Here is a 23,445-nt window from a genome sequence, read left to right as displayed (position 1 = left end):
ATAATAATTTATTCACATTTAAAAATTGAAGAGATTAATAATATACAGTATATGTGAAGGAATGTTTAATATTGATTCAATCAATCAAGCGCGCAAGTAAACAGTGGTTAAGCCGGACAACAAACGTTACGCACTGGAATTGCTGTGTGTTACAGCCAAATCCGTCCGGGTCCATATGTGGGTGAAAGGTTCAGCGGTTAGAAAGCTACTCAATTGCCAAAGATTCCTCTCGTAGCTGCGTCCGACTTGGTGAGCAAATGTTCTTCTCCTTTGTGTTACTGCATGCATAATTATCCTCACATTCTAATAGTCTTTGTGGTTTTCTTCATAGCAGAAAGTCACAATGTCAAAACAGCCGCAGCCGATCAGCCCAATGAAGAACTTCTTCGCTGGCGGTTTCGGTGGAGTCTGCCTCGTCTTTGCGGGTCACCCCCTAGATACTATAAAAGTAAATCGTGTGTGCATGAGGCAAAACATTCGCGCCGTGACTGTCAGCTTTCATTTAGCTGCAAATGTTAATGCTGCTAAGAAATTGAGCTGTACCTTGACCCACATTCACGTGCACGTCTCATCCCAGCACACTGCAGACTTTGCATAGTATCAATGACTGTAATTGTGACATGATTAATGGAGCAGTTCCCAATGAATACCAAGGCACCTAATTCACAGCCTGCCACCAACTTCTACACCTGTCAATCAAACGCAAGCTCTTTGTAAAGGCACTTCTGAGATGTATTTATTTTTCTTCCCTTAGGTGCGTCTCCAGACTCAACCAAAGCCCAAACCAGGGGAGAGCCTCCTCTATAAGGGGACAATTGATTGCTTCAAAAAGACCTTAGCTGAAGAGGTGAGCATTCGTGCAACTTTATCTTGAGTTTAAATCCCGTATTTGCTCGAATAATGGTCAGAAGCACAAAGTATATATAAAAGGTGTCTTCCTGTGCATACTTTCCTAATTTTTGCAGGGAGTAAAGGGGCTATACAAAGGTATGGCAGCCCCCATCATCGGAGTCACACCCATGTTTGCTGTCTGTTTCTTTGGCTTTGGTTTGGGAAAGAAACTGCAACAGAGAAGCCCTGATGATATCCTCACGTAGGTCACTAATCTGCATCTGTGGTACTTTGGTAGTTGCCAGCACAGAGTGGGATGATTTTTCTTCTCCACCCCCCGACAGGTATCCACAACTGTTTGCTGCAGGCATGTTGTCCGGCATCTTCACCACAGCCATCATGACGCCTGGCGAGCGAATCAAATGTCTACTGCAGGTTAGCTTCTTCTTCCTGATCTTTTATTTATTTGTGGGCAGTATGTTCCAGACATACAATAAAGGAAACTACATCATCTTGGAGAGATAGATCATACACCCACCAGGTGGTGCCAAAGTCATGCTTGAGTTGCCTTCCATAAAAGAGAGAATAGCTTAAAAAAATATAAGTGATCTGAAAATCACATTATAAATCATAGTTTGATAAATCTGATCGTGTCTGTGTGAAGATCCAGGCTTCATCTGGGAATGTGAAGTACGCCGGGCCGATGGACTGTGTCAAACAGCTCTACAAGGAGTCGGGCATCAGGGGAATCTACAAAGGCACTGCGCTGACTCTTATGAGAGGTGCCGCTTTATTTTGCCTTGCGATTAAGTTTTGCCTGCGGGTGTACATTTACCGTTATTGATCAGTATTGACTTGTGTATGTGTGTGATTCAGACGTTCCTGCAAGCGGCATGTACTTCATGTCCTACGAGTGGTTGAAGAATCTACTCACACCAGCAGGAAAGAGGTGAGGACTCTCGACGGCTCAAACGTCAGCTCATTAAATGAGACGGAACCCCATCCTGTTCTCTCTGTCTCCCTCCCTCACACCCGCCTAGTCATAACGAACTCAGCATTCCCAGCGTGCTGTTCGCCGGAGGGATGGCAGGAATATTTAACTGGGCCGTGGCCATCCCCCCCGATGTGCTCAAGTCTCGTTTCCAAACAGGTACATGCCAGATTAAAATATCCACCAGAGATAGTGTTTTTTTTTTTTTTCTTTCTTCAAAATATTTTGGTTGTGCCAATCACTATAGCGCCTGAAGGAAAGTATCCCAATGGCGTCCGGGATGTTCTGCGTGAGCTGATCCGAGAAGAAGGCATTGGCTCCTTATATAAAGGTTTCAATGCTGTCATGCTTCGAGCTTTTCCTGCAAACGCTGTGAGTATCAAATTATTATTTTTTTGACATAGTCATCAATATACGTGTGTATTGCAATAATTCTCAAAGTGTGGCACAGACAGTTCGATTCATTTAATTTTTTCTTTAACATTTAATTCAATTGAACTTAGAATCTAAGTCACTCTAATAAATCTTTTATTCCGTTTGTGTCCCCAGGCTTGCTTCTTAGGATTCGAACTCGCAATGAAATTCCTGAACTGGCTGGCACCCAACATGTGACGTAATTGCTCTTAGAGTGCATTAAGTAGTACACACACACACTAGGAATTTATAATTTTTCACCGATTTCCAATTCTCTACTTGATTTTGTCTGGGAACTGTGGAAGTGGGTTTTGGAGCAAATCTTATTTCCTCAAATAGTGGCCCCATTCTGATAGATGCTATGTCTCAGTTAATTAGTGTTTGTCATTTACTTGAAACTATGAATATGCTCTTCTCCATAATTCCTCCTTGGTAAGATGGATAGCAACTGTTTTTAACTCAGATCTTAGACACACAGGCATTAAAGGACCCAGTTGCTAAACAAAACAGTAGCACCTACCAAAGCAAGTAGACTTTTCCTGGCTGCCACTATGTGGTTGTCAAGGAGGTCTTTCTACTGTACCCAAGATTTGATTCATATGTGTATAACATTTTAATCAAATAATATTTATGATATGATGAAATAATTGTGACCCTAACTACATTGTCGGTCATGTGGAATTGTCTATTAATCATGTCTTTAATTATCCGTAATGAACATTGCAGATGTCAGCCATGTTTTTATGAGTATTTGTAATTCCATTCATGATATCTACAATTCAGTTTCAGATATTAGCAAGTTAATTAAGGTCTCTGAACTTGTATATTTAGCAAGACTGTAGTTGTGGGTATCGGAAATGTTCTTTTCGACTAGACAAAAGAACAGCAAAAAAAAATCCACATGGCACAGCTCCCTGCATTATTCTATTAAATACAACATTGGCTTTGAAACAGGAGTCCAGAACACTCCAGATAAATTCTCCCAGTCCATTAAAAACCACATCTAAAATATATATTACTGAATTCTTTATTTTATTCATAGTTGACCAGGAAAATGTATGTAAATGTATTGAAAAAAATCTCTAGCTACTATATGAGGAAATAGTCTCACTCCTGTTTTTAAATGTTTATTTTCTTCTGCGTTTTTTTTTTTTTTTTTTTTTTAATAGAAGGCAGTGATGGAGTGATCTGGATATTTTGTGCCTTACCTCTCTGCCTTATGTGAACATATCAGGGAAAAAGGTGCGTTTGTTTTTGTACCGTGCCCTCACGTTTGCATCAATGTCTCAGTATGTTGGATGGGACTTAGCGCAATTGTAGACTATGTGTAGTTTACTTGCCGTGCGTACGTAAAGTCCAAAAAGGATTGTGTCATTTCTTTGGCCTTTTGTTTCACTGGGATGTGTCCAGTGTGCAGGCATTCATTCATTGGGAAAAGTTTAGGTCGATACTTTCCAACAGCCTGGGTTCAATAATGAAATCAATAAAGTGGATGTGACGAATGCAATAGAATGGAGTCCGTGTGTGATCATTTGGGGCGAGGGGGAGCGGGCCCGTCTGATGCTTTGTTTTATGGGAACAACACATGAAACCTTTGGACAGCCTCTAAACCTCAAAGATGAGCAATTACGAGATTCCGGCAGGTCTGAAGGAGCTACTTCAGGGGTACACGGTGCAGGTTATTCGCAACAGGCCGGCAGACTTGGTGGAATTTGCCGTGCAGCATTTTACGCAAATTTCGGAGAACCAAAAGAATGACAAGACGGTTAAGAAGCTGGACAGCAAGGTTGCACGGAAAGGGGTCACTTTTGCAACAAACTTTGAGACCGAGAGTACCCGGGATGAGAAAGAGGAGGAGGAGAAGCCTGTTAGTGAGTATTACAGTAGGCTACTACCGGAGTACGTAGTAAAATTTGCATAATTCGTAAAAAACGTGTGTACGCTTGTCTACAGAATCCACCACTGGCAAATGCAACCGCAGAGTTTCAGGTCTGTAAACTGTGTGTTGTCCGATTCTAAAGCCTTACCGTTAAAGGCATGTCTTTTTTATTTTTTTTATTGTCTTTAACCTGCGTGTGCAGTTTGTGCAGAGCCCTACAACCCTGACGACGACAATGACGATGACCAGCCTGAACCTCGAGTTGTGCACCCTAAAACGGACGAGCAGCGTCGCAGGCTTCAGGATGCCTGCAAGGATATTTTACTCTTTAAGACACTGGAGCAGGTGGTTGACAAAAAAAAAAACATGGTCATATTAACTTTAGATGTTATTATTAATAAGTTGAGTTATGCAAAGTCAATGGTCATCTTACGAAGCAACTCAAAAGCCAACCCAGTTAGAAAAACAACTCAACATATTTGTGTGTGTGAGTATTGATTACATACAGTCATTTTGCTAATCAATCTTGTGTCCTTTAGGAGCAGTTCTCAGAGGTTTTGGATGCCATGTTTGAGGTGCAGGTCAAACCTCAGGAGCACATCATAGACCAAGGAGATGATGGAGATAATTTCTATGTCATAGAGAGGTGAATGAGTGGTTTCTATGTATATTTATGATTAGAAATGAATAAAAACTTTTGTGATGTGGTTTTGTCTCCTACCAGGGGTGTTTATAATATACTTGTGGCAAAAGAAGGTGTGAGCGTATGCGTGGGTCAGTATGACAACAAGGGCAGTTTTGGCGAGCTGGCTCTAATGTACAACACGCCGCGAGCTGCCACCATCGTGGCGACACAGGAAGGCGCCTTGTGGGGCCTGGTGGGCTACTTCTGCTTGCACGCGCCAACTTTGTAAAGTGTAACAAGAAATGAACATTTTTGCTTTTGTGCTCTTGCAGGACCGAGCCACCTTTCACAGGCTGATTGTGAAAAATAACGCAAAGAAGAGGAGGATGTATGAGGCCTTTGTTGAGTGTGTTCCTCTACTGAAGTCTCTGGAGGTTTATATGACAAACTCTCTAGGAACGCAATTACTGCATTTCTAATGATATCATACAGAGAAATCTTTAAGTCTGCCATCTTAATGCTAATGGGAAATGACATAGATGTGCAAATGAATAACATCCACGTTGACATTTATATTTCATATGACATTATTTGTGTCCTATGTGCAACTTTTGACATTTTCTTCAGAATTCGGATTGTGACATATGACTTCAGGTGCTGACGTTTTCATGTTTAACAGCTCTCGGAAAGGATGAAGATTGTGGATGTTTTAGCAGCACGATCCTTCGAAGATGGAGAGCGTATTATAGCGCAGGTAACATACACGATGTGAAATTGCAACAAATCAGTTTAAATGGACTAAAAGTGTTGTCACTCACGTGGCGGCAGGGAGACGAGGCCGACTGCTTCTACATGGTGGAATCAGGACAAGTGAGGATTATGATCAAAAGCAAAGTAAGTCTAATGAGTTTCCATGTTATACTTAATGTATGCGGTGGGAAGCAAAGTACAAATACGTCATCAATATAGCACAATTGGATTGTTTAGTCATCTGTACTTTAGCAAAGTACAATTGTGATTCGATTTGAGTGTTTCAAGATACAATTTTCGCTTTGGGTTGTGGCCCAGAATTTGAGAGCATTTCTTTACAAGAGGCTTCAAGCTGTTTACCGCCACTCTTAGACTAAGTTTACTGTCACCATAAACAAACACACCTGTGTTTAAAATAACTTCCTGTCTGCTAGCTTAAAGCTAATACTAACAAATCATGGGAAATGCCACAGATGTGCAAACAAATAGCATCTAAGTGTCAATTTTGCATATTTACTGTAGAGTTTTCATTGTTGACCAATTCAGATACTCAATATTACTTTTTACATTCACTTCAGTATTTGAATCAGAACATTGTATGCCTACTTTTGCCATCTCTGAAATGTCACAACTTGCGTTTTCCAATACCAGACAAAAGCAGGCCAGCGGGACGACACGGAGGTCGAAGTGGCCCGTTGCTCTCGAGGACAATACTTTGGGGAACTCGCACTTGTCAACAACAAACCTCGCGCAGCATCTGTTTATGCTGTTGGAGAAACTAAATGTTTAGGTAATTTGTTTTTAACATCAAGCTACTGACCTTTCCTTTTATTCATCAGGCTTACCTGTTTACCTTACTCTGCTACAGGGGTGGACAACCAGTCAGGGACTAAGAGGCACATTTTTTACTGTCACAGCAAAGAGCCACACCATAAGAAATTGACTCCTACAGTACTAAGACCACAGACCATATTTTCAACAATGAACATTGTGCACTGTCTCACACACACAAACTCTCAGTTCAACAAAGTCCACAAACAAAAACATAATAATATACAATAGCGTTTTTTTACTTACTATGCATGTTGCTTCGTGTGACTTCTGGCATTCCTTGCCTTGAACAATCCTCTTCAAATCTGGCTTGTATTCCGTTGTTGCTACTCGAAGCAATTCTTTTAGTTGGATGTCTGATTCCATTCGTTTGAGTTTGTCGTTTTCAGGAGACAAGATTTCACAAACTCCCCTTCATTGTATGGCTTTTTCGCCCGTGCAATGTTCCAAGCAAGTTGATACGATGCAAGCGTGACAGCCTCTGAGTGCTTCGTAGTTTTTTCTAAAAACTACCTGTTTTTCTGCCTGACTTTTCAAAGTGTCCAACTTTTAGCATGAAGTGAGCTAAAGTGGCGCTGAAGATTTGAAGCTTTGAAATGCGCTAATGACGTTTGACGTATCAGGCAGAATGGCTTGCCATTGCGTTAAAAAAAAAAAAAACTTTCCCACCCTGTTAAATACGTCCTGTGTTTGTCTTCATATTTTCGTTTGGCTGTGCATTTTCCCCCCGCCATTTTGAGAGGGAAATTGACATTAATTGTTTCCTCCAATGGGTTTGCCCCTCCTTCTTTGCGGGATTTCACCTGATGCGCATGCGCGTTTGACGAAAATACCATATTGAATTCAAGCGAAGTGAACACGCACAAAAAAAAAACACACACAAATGTTATGAACGTAAAAGAGCCGCATGCATGTATTATCTTACAATAATTACTGGTAAAAACATGCTGATGTGGAATTACTTTTTGTTGCAGTGATTGACATCCAGGCATTTGAGCGCTTGCTGGGCCCTTGCAAGGAGATCATGAAGAGGAACATCTCCCAATATGAAGACCAGCTTGTGGCATTGTTTGGCTCTAGCGTGGATTTAAAACACTAGTATAAACTGTATAGGTTTTTTCCCCCACCATTTCTGTCAGTCCATTGTGTGAAACTCAAAAATATGAATTTAAAAAAAATAATGCCCACAGTAAGACACCCTCATGGCTTTGACTTGTATTTCTATAAGGTTTGATCTGTCCAGTACTGCTCTCCACAATAAAAAATATTTCCTTGTCATAAAAAATATATATATTTACATTTCATTGAAAGAAACAATTACTCGTACAACTAATGTTTTTTGTTGTATCATTTTAAGTATTTTTTATTTCGTCTCAAAAGAAAAAACAATAACCCAAAATAAAGATTAGAATTTAATATCCTCACATTTCTGTTGATTTTTTTTTTATTTATTTGAGTTACAAAATACGAAGTGCAATCAGCAGACTCCACAGAAGAGTTTGCTAAACTTCTTGTGTTACAAGTATTTACACTCAAGGGAAAGAAAAAAAAAAAATGAAATCAAGAATACCCATCTATTTCCATTCTGTGTTCTGGTACAATCCCAGAGTTCAAGTCTCTGCCAGGTTTACCAAGTTCCATTGTCCGAGTTTAAATATTTAAAATATTTACAATGTCCCATATTCCAAATTGTTCAAAGGAAATTGTTGTTTGAGCAATGCAAATGTAGATGCCAGAGGTGTAAACCGTTTCAGTAGTGGAGAAAAAAAAAATGCACCAAGATGGTAGAATTAAAATCTGTGGTCCTCTTGCAGGGTCTCTGTTTAATTAGTCCCCCCGTTAAACAAGCACAGTAGAGGAGAGGCAGTCTGTACATATTTAAAATAACACAATGATATGTCTCTTTTTAATATCCACAATCCTCTTGTGTGGTGGGGGGACCAAAAAAAAAACAAAAAAACACCATCTTGTGAGTCAATCATTGTTGTTCCTCAATCGTTCTGATTTGTGTGTGTTATTTTTCAAAGAAAAGTCAAACTCCAATAAATAGAAATACAGCAGAAATGGTCAAAAAGAAGAAGAGACGTGATTCTGGTTTGGTCCATCCCTGAGTTCTTTTGAGAAGGACAAAAAGACCAGACACGGGATGACAAAATGGTTGGAGGATCAAAGACTGACAAGAAAATGAAAAAAGTCTGGTATTCCTCTGGTTTCCTGAGGCGCATCTGTGGTTCTTCCATCCATCCATACATCCATCCATCCATCTGTCCATGAGACAGAGTCTCTCACATTGAAGGTCACACAGAGGTGATGACGATCATGAGGTGAGGAGAGATACTGGAGATTCTGTTGAGAAGATCGGGGGCCAACTGAGATAAGTGGCTCTCTGAAAATTCACATGGTGGGAAAATCTGCAACACGTAGGCCGGCTGGGGGAAGTAAGCAAAATATACAAAAGAATTATTCAACTGCAAATAGTTGCTTAAACAACTAATAGAAAAATTCTATGCCTCTATACATGGTGATGCCAACAATAGGACTTCATGTAAAAGCTTACAAATATGTTCAATCAAAACACATTCATCTCGTTTAAAGTAAATGACAACATTACAAAACAACAAGTAGGCATTTACCTGATTGGAACCTGGATTTGGGATATTAATAATGCCAGCCGCCAACTTTGTCTGCAAGTAGTTTATGAAGGCGGACTTGAGAGCTTGCGTCTGGTTAACAACGTCATCTTGATCTCGTCCACAAGGCAAAGCAAGCAGAAGGCAGAAGTCGCACTCGCCCTGTCGCAACACAAGCGCAAACATGAATCAATGATCGAAGGAAACAACGGGAATGACGCGCCGACTGGCAAGTGAGGGGACTGCGAGGACATACTGTCATTCTTCTGGCGACGCTCTCCAGCTGAGATGCCTCGAGTCTCATCCTTTGGACAATTCGGAGGAAGGCACCACCTTCCTGCAGGGGCAGTGATCGATGAGCCAAAGCTTTGTTTCCACACACAAAATGCAACTGGACTGCCGCTGTGTCGTTTTTTAGCGCGAGGAGCCCTTGCCAAATGATTGGATGTTTCTGCAAAAAAAGACAAGAATGTGTTAAACAAGAACTCTGTGGATTTCAAAACAAATAAATAAAAATATGTTTTCTCTTACTATGAGCAGCTGCACCATATTAGGCTGTGCAATCTTCCCATCGGGAACAACATGCGTTGTTGAGTCCGGCATCGGGGAATGGACGCCTCTTGGGTTGGAGTACATTTGAGAATACTCCGGGAAGGTGCCACTTAGTCCTGGTGGCATGAGCGGCGCTCTCTGGGGAGACGATATTGTCGGTCCTGGCTGCTGGATTGCCATTAATCCGTCTTTAGAAAGAGGGGAGTGGGGCCTCTTAGCATCTAACGGCTTTGCTATGTCCTTCTCGGAAACACCTTTAGGAAGAATGTGCGCCCTCGGAGACAAAGACATGGGTAAACTGGAAGGTGCGGAGGTGGGGGGGTGAGTTTCTTGAAGGTGGCCCGAATGAGGGTCTGCGGACGAACGCTCTCCTTGTTGTTGTAGGAGCGCGCGCATCTCTCTCTGCGCCATCAGCGCTTCAATTGGCACACCGCTTCGGAAACTCCCCCGAGGATCAGACTGCATGGTCTCTGGTTTTAACTGTGCGGCAGGTTGTCGTCCTTGCTGGTGGAAGCGTCTGGAGTCTTCTTGGTTTATGTCGTGACTCCTCAAAGCACTCGGGTTCACCTTGAGGACCTTGTCTCTACCGACAGTTTGGGGTGAAGTCGGCCGTTGCTGCATGGAACCGGACCAGGGAGATCCGAGAGACTCACTATGCATCCCGTAGCTCATCACCGAGAGCGGGGGAGTATTGACCCGAACGTCTCCCTGGACCAGATGTCCCACTGGGATGGACTGGGTAGCAGGGTGAGGTGACATTCGGCCCAAGCCTCCAGGCACACTATGAGGCGGCATGATAACGGACTGCTCTGGATGATGCACACCAGAAATAAACTGTTGCATGGCGGGAAGCATCACCGGGATGCCTTTAGGTGATGAAGAATGCGGATGACTTGACTTGCGTGGGGATCGTGGTTCCTGTTTGTTGCCACTGAGATGCGAGGGAGTTCTGTCCCCGGCGGCCGTGACAAAGTGATTTCCAGGAGGAGAGGGCAAATGTGGACTTATTGCAGGACTTATGGCAGAGGCCCACTGTGCCTTGGAACCGTCGGTGCTATGCGAATCTCCGCTATCGATTTTCTTTTGATGTTTTGTCGGCAGGTACTCCTGGTGGTACATCGAGCTCATACTTTGATTGCCCTGTGCAAGACGCTTGACGACTCCTTGAGAACCAGCGTGATAAGTAGGCTCCATTTTTTCCAAACCTGTACTTTCTTGTTTATTAGAAGAAAAGGTCGACTGTGTCTTAGCAGAATGACCGTGATCTGTCTGGAAAGAGCCTTTTTGGAGGCCTGTCTGTGGGTGACTGTACATGTCTTGTTTAATTTGGGGCATGGAAACCAGCTGCTGAGATTCCATGTCACCCGCCGTTGCTTGTGGAATTTGACTGATTTTTGCACTTATCCGTTGGGGTCCCTCCGGTTTTTGTCCCGAGTGGCTGAGTACAACGACTCCTTCAGATGTATTTACCCGGAGACCCGGGCAGGAGCTTGTACCAAGAGTGGAACTTTCCACAATGAAGCGTGTAGCACTTCCCCCTTCATCGCCGATAGTTGGTCCATGGTAGGGTAGCGTATCATCTTTGCTAAGCCTGTAGTTGTGTTTAGGTAAAGTCATATCTGAACCTTGATTACCAATATTTAGTTTCACGTCTTCGTGCTCTGGAGGGATGCATACACGACTAATAACAGAGGAGTGCAAGGCAGTGGATGCAATGACGGAGATCACAGACTTGGTCTCAGGGGACGGTTGTGTCGCTGGTGTTCGAACTGACTGAGATGGCATTCTGCAATCGGGTAGGGGCGATTTATTTGGCACAACTGTTAAAGTGGTATTACGCTCAGCGAGGAGCTGATCTTGGACTGCCGGTTGCACGTTAGCCGGTACGAAACTGCTCCCAGGCAGAGACATGGTTTTGTGTTTCAAAAGAATCTGCCTCAGATCGCTTGAGCCACGATCAAGTTCTATATTTTCAGAGTCTGGTATCGGTTGGTTATCCTTGGGTGTGACTGGCAAGGCTGGTGAAGAAGGAACCCCTGAATCGGCAGAGTGGCGGCGCCAGTCCGGTGGCGAGACAGGCGCTCGACTGTTTTGAATGGGTTTGATATTTGGTCTGCATGCTATTGGTGACATGGAGGGTGATTGTGGCTTTGGGCACACCGGACTTTTGGACTGGGGGTAAACAGGTTTGATATGTTGAATCTGCTCTTCAGTAGGTGATTCAGACTCTTTCACATCAGGTGCCTTGATGGCCGAAGGTTCTTGTTCAGACTTCCATGTAGTGGGGGTGATAACAGCAGCTGTCGCTGCTGCTGATGGGACAATTTCTGGGACAACCTTTACACTGGATGTTAAAAGAGTTGGCGTGGCTTTCTCTTCACTTGGTGGAGGTTCTTTTGAATCTTTCCGTACTTGCTTTTGGCCTTTATGTTTGGGAGTTTTAGGTCTTCCCTTGGTGGCCTTTTCAGGTGTGGCTGTTTGGAGAGGCTCCTCTTGAATATTAACAGTGCTCATTTCAGGTTTGTCTTCCTTGGAAGGCTGAATTGAGTCTTGCATCTCTGGTTCTGAACTTATATCAACGCCGACAGGTGGTGCTTGGGGTAAAGGGACGCTGGCTATATCCTCAGCAGTGATGGAGTCAATAGCAGCAATGAGTTCCGTTTCACTAGCTGGATTAGGTTTTTCATCATCTGAGAAACTTTTCAAGTCCGTGATTGGGCCAGTTGGTGTTTGAGGTTCTCTGGGAAAAGACGGATCTGTGAGTTTGGCAATGTTCTCCACGGCCTGTTCCAATTCCATCTCATGGGAACTTAAACTTTTTGATGTTTCCAAATGTTCTTTCTTTTCCAAAGAAGAAATGTCACCATCTTCATTGCTGGCCCCTCTGCCGGTGCACTTTGAAACATGATCTTTCACCTCTTTGACATTCAACCTGATCTTTAGGTTCTTCAGAACAGGAGACTTTGGGGTCCTTGGTGTCTTGCTTTTTCCTTTGATGGGCTTTTCCTTTTCTGTGGTCATTTTGTCTTCCAACACAAGTGGATGTTCCTCTTTGCCGTTTGATTTACCATCAAAATTCAAAATATCACTGTCTTTGATATCTCTTTTGTATTTGTCCTCTTTCTTTTGTTCAACTTGAGGTGATTGGGCTTCTTTAGATGAATCTACCAAAGTCAAGGTACTCTGATCGGTGCAATCCATTTGCTGATCATTGTCCTCAGTCAACTCTGATTTTTCTCCTTTCTTTGTTGATCCGCAGAGTTGAGCTGTGGACAACTGACTTGTTGAACCTTTCGTAGCAGTAGGGGAGGATTTTCCCTTCAAATTTTTCTGGATTCTGTCACAACTCTCAGATTCATTTGGCTCGATGTCTTTGTTATCAATTTTTATTTTATCCATTTTAACTGCCGAGACTTCTTCACTCTGCCTACGATTCTTGGGAGGCCGGCCACGTTTGACTGGAGGAGCTGGTGCGGGTACATCTTGCTCATTGTTCTGCTGCTGCGTCGGATCCTTTTCTGTGCCCCGTTTTCTCGCATAAACGGATTTCACATTTGTACGTCTCGCTCTGCCTGACGATATGCTTTGCTCCGAGACGTCACCGTCCGAGCCATGAAGAGGAGACTTGCCTGTGGACTTCAATTCGGCCCTTGGGGAAGAGCCACGTTTCAGTTTCTCTTTGTCAATGCGTTCACTCTTGCGAGTGGCTTGCTTTTCCGGAGCCGATGCAGGCACGACGACACTTGAAGCAACTTCCGCTGGGGTTGGCTTGGTCTTTTTAGTTTTCATTTCTTTTGTTTTATACTCCTTAGGGGCAGAGTTTCCCTCAGTGTTAGTGTCATCGCTGAACTCTTTACTAACTTTAAGAATTGTTTCTTCCTCAGGCTCTGAAACCGTGGCATATGGCTCTTTCTTCACTATACTGTCTTCACGAGTATGAGGTGAAGAACTTTGGGCTTGGGTGACTTCAGTGTTCCCTGCCACAGAAGCAACCTCTGCTTCTGAGCTACTGACAAACTCCTGCAAATTGCAGCTACTTGGCTCTTCAATACTAGGTTTGACATCTATAACCTCATCCACTTTAATTTCAGAAGGAGAAAGTTTAAAATGAGCTTCTAAATAATTGGCTTCTTGTTTGATGGGTGGAGCTTCTGAATCAGTGTTAGTCTCAGTTGGTGGGTATTGCTCAGGCAGATGTTCAATTTCTTTTTCCTGTTTTATGAAAACCACAGTAGGAGATGGCTCAGTGGGTAATTGAGGTGGTTGTTCTATTGGAGGAAGTTCTTTTAGCACTGTATGTGAGACAGGGGGTGTTACCATTGGTTCAGACACCAACTCTTCAGCTGGACTGATGGGCTTTATTTCTGGATCAGGGAGAGATTCCTTTGTTTCGGGTGATTGCAACATTTGTGGCTCTTCCATCGATGCTTTGTCATCTTTTATCTCATCTACTATTTCTTCCGGTTGGGTTTTGTTCTTTTGTTGCTGCAATCTTGTGAGTTCCAAAAACCGACTATGGAAAAGAACAACTGGACCCGAGTCAAGTTCACCATCTATGGTTCCATGCTGATTACTTTGCTGGTTTTGGGCATTCTCAGCTTCTTCGTATTTCCGTTCCAGATGCTGAAGTCGTCTCGAGTCCAACTCAAAAACAGGGCTGTGAAGGAAGCGAGAAGCAAACAGCTCTCTTCGCTCATGTTCCTCTGGCTTTGGCTCCTCTTTTCGATCATCAAGTTTATCTTCAGATCCACTTCGGATCTTTTTCTTTTTCATGTACCACGATGGTGTAGGCCTTGGTGTTGATTCTATCTTCTCTGTATCTTTGCGGCTACGGAGACCCGCAAAGTGAGAATCATAATCTAAGAAGGACCAGTTATCTTCTCTGGAAGACGAGAGGGATTTTGCACGCTCAAGTAGAGCTTTCGTATCTGGGGTGATCGTCTGGTCGAGTGCAAATGAGTAGAATTTATTTCTTTCGAGATGTGCTGTTTTGGGGTCGGAAAGTCTCTCACCCCTCGGTCTGTCAGAAAAAGACTTTGAAGTAGATGCCACGGGAGAACGTGGTTTGGATTCTCGATCCTCTTCGGAGTCTGATCTTACCTCCCCTGGCTCTATATCCTGCCATACGCCATACTCCAAACGTTTGCGGTTGTGGACATTTTTGTTGAGATTTCTAGAAAAGTTTAGGTCAGGTAGCGTGTTTTGTTTTACTCTGCTCTCCCATCGTTTTTGTTGCTCCTCTTCTGTATTGAGTGTGGTGGGTTTGTTGACGTGCGCATTATGTGTCCTTTTGACAAGCGGCTCCATATCGGGGTTAGTTTTCTCATTTTTTACAAGCTCTTTCTGCGAATGATCAAAGTCCTCCTCTGTATGGTGGGCAAACTGGTGCCCTGGAGAGGAAGTGTTGTTCCACTCAGGATCTTCACTTTTTTGCCTGAAGCTCCTATACACCCGCTCTCTCTTAATTCCTTCGCTGTCAAACAGGTCAAGCTTCTTTTGTTTGTGAGAGGGGAAGTTATCTGTGACATCCTCAGGTGGTTTCCCAACTTCATGCACAAGGCTGCGATGTTCCAAATCTTCAGTTTCACTTTCTTGTGGACTTCCTGGTTTGGCAGATTTTCCAGGTTTGTCCGACTCTCGATGTTGCTGCTGATGCAAGCGTCTATTTTGCTCCATTTGCTTGCGGTAACTTTGAGACAGGTCAATATCAACATGCTCCTCCTTAATTTTGATGCCTTTGCTAGTTTCAGGCACCTGACCAGTAAATTTGAAAATCGCACTGTGTTCCTGTTCTCTTGAAGAGCCTTGGTCTGGATTTCCATCATGTGAAAATCTTCGGGATGTAGTGTGGGCTGGGAGTCGTTTTGACTCAGAAGGTTCCAACGATCCCTCAAATTTCTCTCTGGGCACTTTAATGTCTTCTTGAACATCCTTCGAAGTTCCACTTTTTAATCTTGAATCTCTACGTTGGGCATCTTTGTGCTTATCAGAGTCTATCTCTTTTGCACTCGGGTCTTGCGATTGATTACAATCCTCTTCATCAAGCCTGCTTCGCTTTTGATGAACAGTCTTCCCACTGGAGTCAGCAAAGCGCCTTTTTCTTGCAGCAAGGCGATCTGAATCCACGGACGAATCTTTCCCATCATTTCCAATCTCAGTTTTAATATGCTTTTTGACTCGACCTTTCCCATCCATATCAGAATTATCACCTTTTGCCGTTTCGGATCTTTCGCTTTTTGCAGAGTCATGGAGCGCAGTTGAGCACTGAGTGTCATTATCTCCCTTGTGTTTCTGCCTGTCTTGGGCATCTTGTTCAACTCCCTTTCCTTTTGCATGGCCTGCTTCCTGTGCAGCATTAGGCTCCGTGTCTGCTAGCGTATTGGATGGAGATTGCCCTTTTACTTTCCTTGATTTGACTCTCTCGGCTTTCTCGCCTTTCTCTTTTCGTTTGGGCCGCTTGGTCTTCTCGGGACCTACAGCTCTGTCAGCTTGACTGCTCTTTTCAGTCTTGTCACTCTTTGAGGCGTGTTCCAGCAAAGTCTTTTCAGATTTTTCAAAGTGTGGCGGGGAGAGTGAGCTTACACTACCACTTCTTTCAGAGGACTGGCTATAAACTCGGCGCTCCGATTCTCTCGGCGCTCGCTCGGTCGGCGATGGCGACACTGCAGGGGTAATGGGGCGCCGATGATGAGAGGGACTCCATCTGTTTCGGTCAGCTTCAAAACGTTCTCGTTCTCTTTGAATATAGGTGTATTTTCTAATGTCTTGCTCAAAAGGATCTCTGTAATCCCTGTAGTCCCGTGGATCTTCATGGTAACGTGGGTCATAATGTTCTCCTTGAAAATGTTCCAATTCAGGGAAACGGTCCCGACTGCGAGCTGCATACTCTCTCCGGGCATCCTCTGTGTAAAGGCCAGGCGTTCGTAAAGTTTCATAATAAGCTCTCTCTGCTGTAAATTCATGGTACAGGGGCCTGCGTTCCTCCCTGTTGCGTGAATAGGGAATCAAAGAAAGGCAAATTAAAAGAGTTCCCAAAAAATGATGTGACCAGTTTACAATTAATGTGGACAATTTACCGCCGTTCCGCAGGAATTTCATAAAGGTCTCTAATGTCTTGACCGGATGTCTGCATAGATCTGAAGAATGCCAGCTGACTCTCTTGGCTTGCAAAGTCCACCTATCATAAACAAATGTCATGTTAAACTTAAACCTGTGTTTGTACTAAAAATACCACAGTCAACCAATTTGTCCACCTTAATTTTGCTGCCTCCAATCTTCCAGCCTTTGGTCTCTCTCACTGCATTCTGAGCAAAATCTGTGTTGTTGTAGAAAATCAGGGCCATTCCTTTCATTCTGTCAAATAACACCTAATACAAAGGAAACGAAAATTGATTTTTTGGACAAAAATTGGAACAAGACCTGCCTAATATAGTAGACCTTACCTTGACAACATGTCCATAACGACAGAAATGGCGTGTGAGGTATTGCTCTGTGATATTGGTTGTTAGCCCATCAAGCCAAACACACGCCGTAGGCATACTTTTCCCAAAACCAAGCTTTAAAAAAAAAAAAAGACAAAATAATTATTATGCAAAAAGTAAGCATTTGATTGAGATAATAAAAAATGAACAAATGTGTTGTTTGCAGTTTTACCTTTAGTCTGTTACTGCCAAGATACTCGCCATCCATCTTTTTAATGGCCTTGCAAACACTGGCAATATCAGAATACTGTACAAACGCATACTGGGGAACTCCATTTATTTTCTTGATGTCAATGTCCTTGTAGAGAGCAACAACAAACAAAGTTTTATAGGTCAAGAAAATACACACAGAACAAAATGTTTAGAGTAAGATGGTATCTTACGACAATTTCTCCAAAGCGTTGAAAAATTTCAAAAAGTTGTTCACGGCTGGTTGTCTTCTCAAGGTTCCCAATAAATAATGTTCTGGTGGCTTTCGGGTGGAATTCATCTATTCTACCATCAAGGGGCCTGAACTCATTCTCACTCTCAGTTTCTACAAAAAAGAAAAAAAAAAAATCATTATTAATTCCTATTCTGGTAATGTCTGGTTGAGTCACATCTGTGCGTGCAGTTTCACTACTGGCTGCTATATTGGCTTGCTGCACTGACCACAGACTGGTTGGCTGCCATATGCTTGTCTTGTGATCAAGCTTTTTTTTTTTTTTCTTTAATTCCAGTGGTTACATTACACAGATAATTTGCATTGCCGCGATCGCAACAAATTCAAACACCCATGAATTACACACTAGCTTGCAATTTCATCCAATTACCATTTGCTCCACATCTAACAGCCATTGCTTCACACCGAAATGCAGCACTGAGTATTTCTTCATCATCATAATCAGATAAGGTTTTGGTTTTTTGGGGGGGATTTTTTTAGGCGTTATTGCTTACCGGGACCATTCCACGCTGTGACTTCAATCAACATGCCAAAGAACAGTTTTCCTTTCGGGACACTCAGGGCTTTCTCTTGATCCTCTTGTTGTCTAAAGAACACCAGACCATAGCGGTCTTCGGATGCTCCATGGATCTGCACGGAGGTCACTTTACCATGTTTCTTGAACTCATGGAATAGTCCATCTTTTAAGCTTGTGTCTGAAGAGAAAATGATTACATTTTGTGAGTAAATACAATGGCAAAAGCATTTCTTTCAATCTTCATTCCATTTGATCAAACATCAACAGCTGGGACAAAGCTCACCTGTCGATCGTGCGGGAAGGTTTTGCACTTTAATCCCAAAACTTCTACGTGGCTCGTCCGAGTCGAGCACCATCGACGACGACTGAGGTGGCGCGTGTGCAGCTGATGACTGAACAGAACGCGCTCGCGATCCATCACTTGAGCTGCTGTTGGAGTCGCTGTAGTCAAAAAGGTACTTTATCACACATTTGCTCGTCTGACTGGTAGATTATCAAGAACATGACTTAATGTTGAAAACAGATGCGGTATGAATAAATTGTCCCACCTGCCACTGCCTGTACTGCTGGTGCTGCTCACAGAGTCAGAACTTGAGGATCTGCTGCAAGATTGAGAACGTGGGCCTCTTCCAGGGGACAGAGGCGCACATTTAGGGGAATGAGCACTTTTGGAGGTCTGTCCAGTTGTCCGCTGGGGGGAAGGGTGTCGAGACTGGGAGGAATGGGACGATCGGCTCCGGCGGTGATGGTAGGTTCTATCAACGCGGCGTCCTCTGTCATCTCTGTAGAGGTCGCGACGTGTCGCCGGCGCGAGAGCGAAGGGGTCTCGTATTCTAGAGTCAAAATGAGGGTCTGATGCCTCAAAGGTTCCACTGATGGCACTACTCCCTGGACCGGCAGCAGCAAACAAAGAGCGCTCCCTGTAATAGTCCGCATTGTAGTGCCGCTGTCGGTCAAAAGTCCCGCTGCGCTCATGGTGTCCGTATGGGCTGTGGTCATATGCACGGTCGCGGGTTTCTGAACTACTGCAAAATGACAAAAGGATAGATAGAGAGGGGGGGTAACAGGTCAATGAGATTCTTGACATGCAGCTTTGCGTTTGATATTGCTGGTCACCAGCCAATTAATTTTTGGCACTAATGCAATTTAATCTGAAAACCTTAAAATGATTGCTCTACATGTTATCACGTCATTAAAAAAACTGTTTTGCTTTTTATTGGACAGCATCAGAGCAGCAATGTCTGCACGGTTAGTCCATCTGATTCACAATCCGGGGTTAATGGGTTCGAATCCAAGCTTTGGCTCCCATGTAAAGTATGCATGTTCTCACTATGCTTGCACTGGTTTTAGATACATCGGCTTCCTCCCGCATTCCAAAAACATGATTCGATTAATTTGAGACTCTCAACAGTCCATTGGTTTAAGCGTCAGCAGTCTACACCACCAAACACCCGAGGTAAGCAGGGATGGACTCCATATCACCAATGACCTTAATGAAATTGATGAATTGCGACATTACAAAGGTTACGAAAGCCTAAAAAGACAAGTCATTCAATAAACATGTCACACTTAATATTCAGAAGGGGAGTGTAACCTTTGACATTTTTCCAGAGTTTCAAGTTGCATGCCGACACTGAGTAAAAAGTCTGACTATTATTTATCTTCATTGAGCCACATATGACATACAGCCAATGTACATATTCTGTGCAGAAACATACAAAGTAGTTAGGCTGTTCCCAGATATTTTGGGTGAAAAAAAGGGGAGGAGTCAGCACTGGTCTGGTCGCCAGTCAATCGCAGGGCAGGGGTAGCCAAACAACAACTCATGTTTTTGGAATGTAGGAGGAAGTCGGAGTAGCCAGATAAAACATATGCATTGATGGGCAGAAAATGGAAATTTCATAGAGGAAGCCAAAGCAGACTCAAACCACTTAACTTTGTGGCAGCTGTGCTACCTTTGTTCCACTGAGGTGCATATATAGAATGACATAATGTCCATAAGTATGTTTTATTTGATTTGCAGAACAAGTACGCTCTTGTCGGGTGTAACAATTTCAGAGAAACATAAGGAAAGAAGAATAAGCAAAGGACAGAGAAATACCAACCTTTTCGGAAAGAAGTTACTGTAACTAATCCAAATAAAATCTAGGTGGTCAGAATGTGACAGCCGGAATGAGAAAAAAACAACTGGAAAAATCTGTTATTCTAATGTGCCAAAAACGGCTTTCTTCGATCAGACTGCGAGTAATCTTCAATTACTGTGGAGGGAGCATGAGGCCAGCAGTTAATCCACTGTTAGGCAATGGAATTTCCTTCACGGGATGAGGGGAGGAAAAAATAAAAAAACAACCACAGAATTAATGGATTTCTGAACATGTAGAGGAAAAAAAACAGAGGAACGTAAAGCTAGTTAAAAAAAAAAGATGAACTTCTGGATAATTCAGACAAGTCCATGCCGCCTTAACATCCAATTGGATGAGATAAGCAAAAAAGTATTTCCCCAAAATTCCACTTTAAAGGAGTCAAAAATGTATTCCTTGGTTGTTTTAACGATATTAGATAATATGTAAAATGGGAACACACTACTCCGTAATAACCGGCTATAAAATCCCAGTCGTTGGATATGGCATAATTCCACGCTCCATGGATCATTTCCGATGTGCCTGCTGGCTGGCTGGCTGGCTGGCTTGAGGTTGCGGTATTACTTTGGAAAAGTTGTCTTCGGCTCTCTTTTCACTGCAAATCGGTCGGGGAAACCTCACACAGCTACGTCCACACATAAGTAATCCAACTGAATGGCAGCTACACCAATCCATACTTGGATTGAAGCGAGTACATCCAAGGCATAGGATACGTCCAGTGGTGCAGTCTTCTGGCATCTTCGGGAATAGCTCCATCAGCCTCCCTGGATAGTAGATTGGATCCTCCGTGTTCTAGTGAACTCTTCTTGGGATAGCTTCCTTATTCACAGGAAATGTAGCTACTCTGTTTCTTCTTGTGCTAAAATTGGCTTTAAAAAAATGGCACTAAATTTATTGTACTTGGATTGTCTAATGATTCAATTCCACATTCAGAACAAGCTGTATCCGTGGATTCAAAAATGGTTGGGAAAAATAGTAATCCAGCTATCAGCAGTTGCCAAGATAGACAAAAGGATAACCAGATGTAGGTAGTCCTGAGCAAGTTTACGATCAAATACTCAATACCTGTGAATCCACCATGGGGGGGGTTATTTACTTCCAGTTTTCGGTCTTGAGTGAAAATAAAAACTTAGATCCACATCCTGGAGAAAAATGGGCTTCAAAACATCCAAAGGCTCCCAGGAAGGGGTAATTTCCAACAAAATAAATCCAGAACTCGCCAGGATATTCCTTTTGGGTGTAATATCCATAAACAGACCTTGTATTAACACAACCATAAGAAATCATAACGTGTGGTTAATTTACTTAATCCCATGGGCACTGCAAGTCAATTATGATGATAAGGAACGATCCCGAGACTACCATTGTGAGAGCACCATACATCCCTTCGGAATAAACCCAACTATGTGATTAGGCGTTACACCGATCTCATACCGAGATTTCCACGGATTGGTGACCATGTCCACTTACCCATCTATTCTCCGTTCATAACGTCCCTCTCTGGTGTGAAGGGACACAGGGGGGCCAAACACAGGTCCAACTGTTCCCCTAGAGAATCCTGTAACGTCTCGACTGCTCGACGGGGAGCTGTCATCAAGGCCCCGAACAGCACTCGGGACTGACCCAGGTTCATTGTAGTCAGTCCGAAGGTCCCTGTCCCCCATCTTGTTGACGGCATTGTGAGCCTTCTGAGCACTTTTAATATCCACAAAATCCACAAAGGCCGCAACGCCGCCTTCTGATCCTCGCTTCCGCAGGACCTTAACACTCTCCACACGTCCATACCTGAGAGAATCAGATGGAAGTGATTAAATCAAGACAAGAGAGTTGCGTAAGCTTTATACAAACGCTGCAGGAAGCAGATATTACCGAAACTGTGTATGTGTGTGTGTGTGTGTGTGTGTGTGTGTGTGTTGGGGGGGGGGGGGGGGGGGGAGTAGCAGTATGCAAGTAGTCAAACATGCTGCATTATTAAATAGGGGAAATACTGCCTAAACTAAGGAGATAAGTGAAAATTGAGAATTAATAGAACAACTGCAATATATGACTTGCAGGTGCTGCCGTTGAAGTAGGGATGGTGTTTGTTTTCTTGGAGAAGCGTTTGCTGAGTTCCTCGAGTGGCTTCCCCCACACACACGAACGATAATGTTGTATTAACCTTTTGTGCATAAAACAAAAGAACGCCTCGCTCTCATTTGAGCTGAGTTCATACCCGATAAGCAAGAGCTAGACCGAGAACGTCGATAAGGCAGCCCAACAACTAGCTAATATTTAAAGATGGGCCCGGTCGGATCGCTGATTTTTCCGCAAATTCGGGCTGGAGTGTTTTCTAAACTGCAACATTCTGGCGATTTATTTTGCTACTTAACAAGACAACACCAACGATGCAAAGCAAATTCAGATGTATGTGTCTGTAAACGTGTGCAGCCGAGTCTTTTAACGACCATTAAAACGTATTGACTTGCCACAAAATGGTTGGCTGGGTGGTAGAGCTTGGTGGCTAGGGACTTGCTTCTCGGCATTAGCAAAAGTTAGCGAAATTGCCAAACATCGTTAACAACGGCGTTAGGGTGGGTCCGTTTCGTACGACGGGCCCTTATAAAACGCGACATTGTGTGTTCGAACCCGAGCAGAACTTGAAAGAGCAAAACACTCAAAAGTTTACACAAGCTAATGTTAGCAGCGTTAGCATCGACCGTGGGCTAGCCAGCGACATATGGCGCGCTGCTCCGCCACCATAGAAGCCCCTCTTGCGTAACATACCGTTTAAAATGTTCCACAATCTTCTCCTCTCGGACGTGTTCGGGCAAATTTCCCACCCAAAGGTGTCTGGTTTCCCGGACCATCATGCGCTATGCTTTCCCCCTTCACACACATATGATCAGGCGCATTTGAAATCTCAGCCGGCCGGAGGGTCCGTCGGTCGGAACAAAATGAACGACGACGTATTTATGCAGAGCAGACGAGGGCCTACTCGCCCGCTGCTCTTGTAGCTTTAGCCGAAGCGTCCTCGAGTCACACACGAGAGCGCGCTTCAGGGTGCGAGCTGCGCGTGCACAGGTTGCGCGCGCCTCTTGGGAGGGACACTCTGCGAAATTTCCCTTTTCCGCCCCCACAACCTCTTGACTAGTACACACACGCGTACATACAACACCGATATGTATTATTAAAAATGTATTGTAAAAGCTATTGTAAAACTTAATTCTACTCACATAGCGAACAGTCAATCAAAAATAAGAAATGGCTTGCTATCTTAATGCTGACATATTCTGCACAACTACCACATGTAAATGTTTTTTTTTTTAATTGTCGAGAACAACTCTTGTCTTTTTCTGTAGATCTACATGAAGTGCAACTTAAC

At 43.4% G+C, this 23,445-nt stretch overlaps 3 protein-coding genes across 4 annotated transcripts; 2 read left to right on the top strand and 1 right to left on the bottom strand.

Annotated features, from left to right (window-relative positions):
- Positions 1–105: 105 nt before the first annotated feature.
- Positions 106–3,748, top strand: slc25a20 (solute carrier family 25 member 20). Of its 2 annotated transcripts, none has more exons than XM_088388833.1 (10): positions 106–249; positions 335–448; positions 755–847; positions 966–1,093; positions 1,176–1,266; positions 1,496–1,613; positions 1,708–1,780; positions 1,872–1,981; positions 2,070–2,194; positions 2,372–3,748. In XM_088388833.1, the coding sequence occupies exons 2-10, from the start codon at positions 344–346 to the stop codon at positions 2,432–2,434; spliced, it is 906 nt and encodes a 301-aa protein (XP_088244959.1). In that variant the 5' UTR covers positions 106–249; positions 335–343; the 3' UTR covers positions 2,435–3,748. The 2 variants fall into 2 exon arrangements, with proteins under 2 accessions (XP_088244959.1, XP_088244958.1); XM_088388832.1 differs by having other exon boundaries at positions 332–448.
- Positions 3,749–3,755: 7 nt separating this feature from the next.
- LOC148390781 (cAMP-dependent protein kinase type II-alpha regulatory subunit-like) lies at positions 3,756–7,712 on the top strand. Its single transcript, XM_088388830.1, has 10 exons — positions 3,756–4,107; positions 4,190–4,225; positions 4,318–4,460; positions 4,655–4,761; positions 4,840–4,993; positions 5,073–5,174; positions 5,420–5,494; positions 5,569–5,634; positions 6,142–6,280; positions 7,296–7,712. Exons 1-10 carry the CDS (start codon positions 3,855–3,857, stop codon positions 7,418–7,420), a joined length of 1,200 nt encoding a protein of 399 aa, XP_088244956.1. The 5' UTR covers positions 3,756–3,854; the 3' UTR covers positions 7,421–7,712.
- An 8-nt stretch (positions 7,713–7,720) lies between these two features.
- On the bottom strand, positions 7,721–23,139 carry LOC148390780 (msx2-interacting protein). Its single transcript, XM_088388828.1, has 14 exons — positions 22,848–23,139; positions 21,555–21,869; positions 18,492–18,968; positions 18,227–18,384; positions 17,921–18,121; positions 17,368–17,519; positions 17,157–17,282; positions 16,946–17,059; positions 16,757–16,870; positions 16,580–16,680; positions 9,483–16,488; positions 9,208–9,402; positions 8,955–9,113; positions 7,721–8,750 (listed from the first exon to the last, which is right to left on the bottom strand). Exons 1-14 carry the CDS (start codon positions 22,931–22,933, stop codon positions 8,619–8,621), a joined length of 9,336 nt encoding a protein of 3,111 aa, XP_088244954.1. The 5' UTR covers positions 22,934–23,139; the 3' UTR covers positions 7,721–8,618.
- Positions 23,140–23,445: the final 306 nt, after the last annotated feature.

The sequence above is a fragment of the Syngnathus floridae genome, chromosome 11, assembly GCF_059516105.1.
Source record: "Syngnathus floridae isolate MCC-2025c chromosome 11, RoL_Sflo_1.0, whole genome shotgun sequence".
NCBI classification, from domain to species: Eukaryota; Metazoa; Chordata; class Actinopteri; order Syngnathiformes; family Syngnathidae; genus Syngnathus; species Syngnathus floridae.
This window is presented reverse-complemented; position numbering and strand designations above follow the sequence as displayed.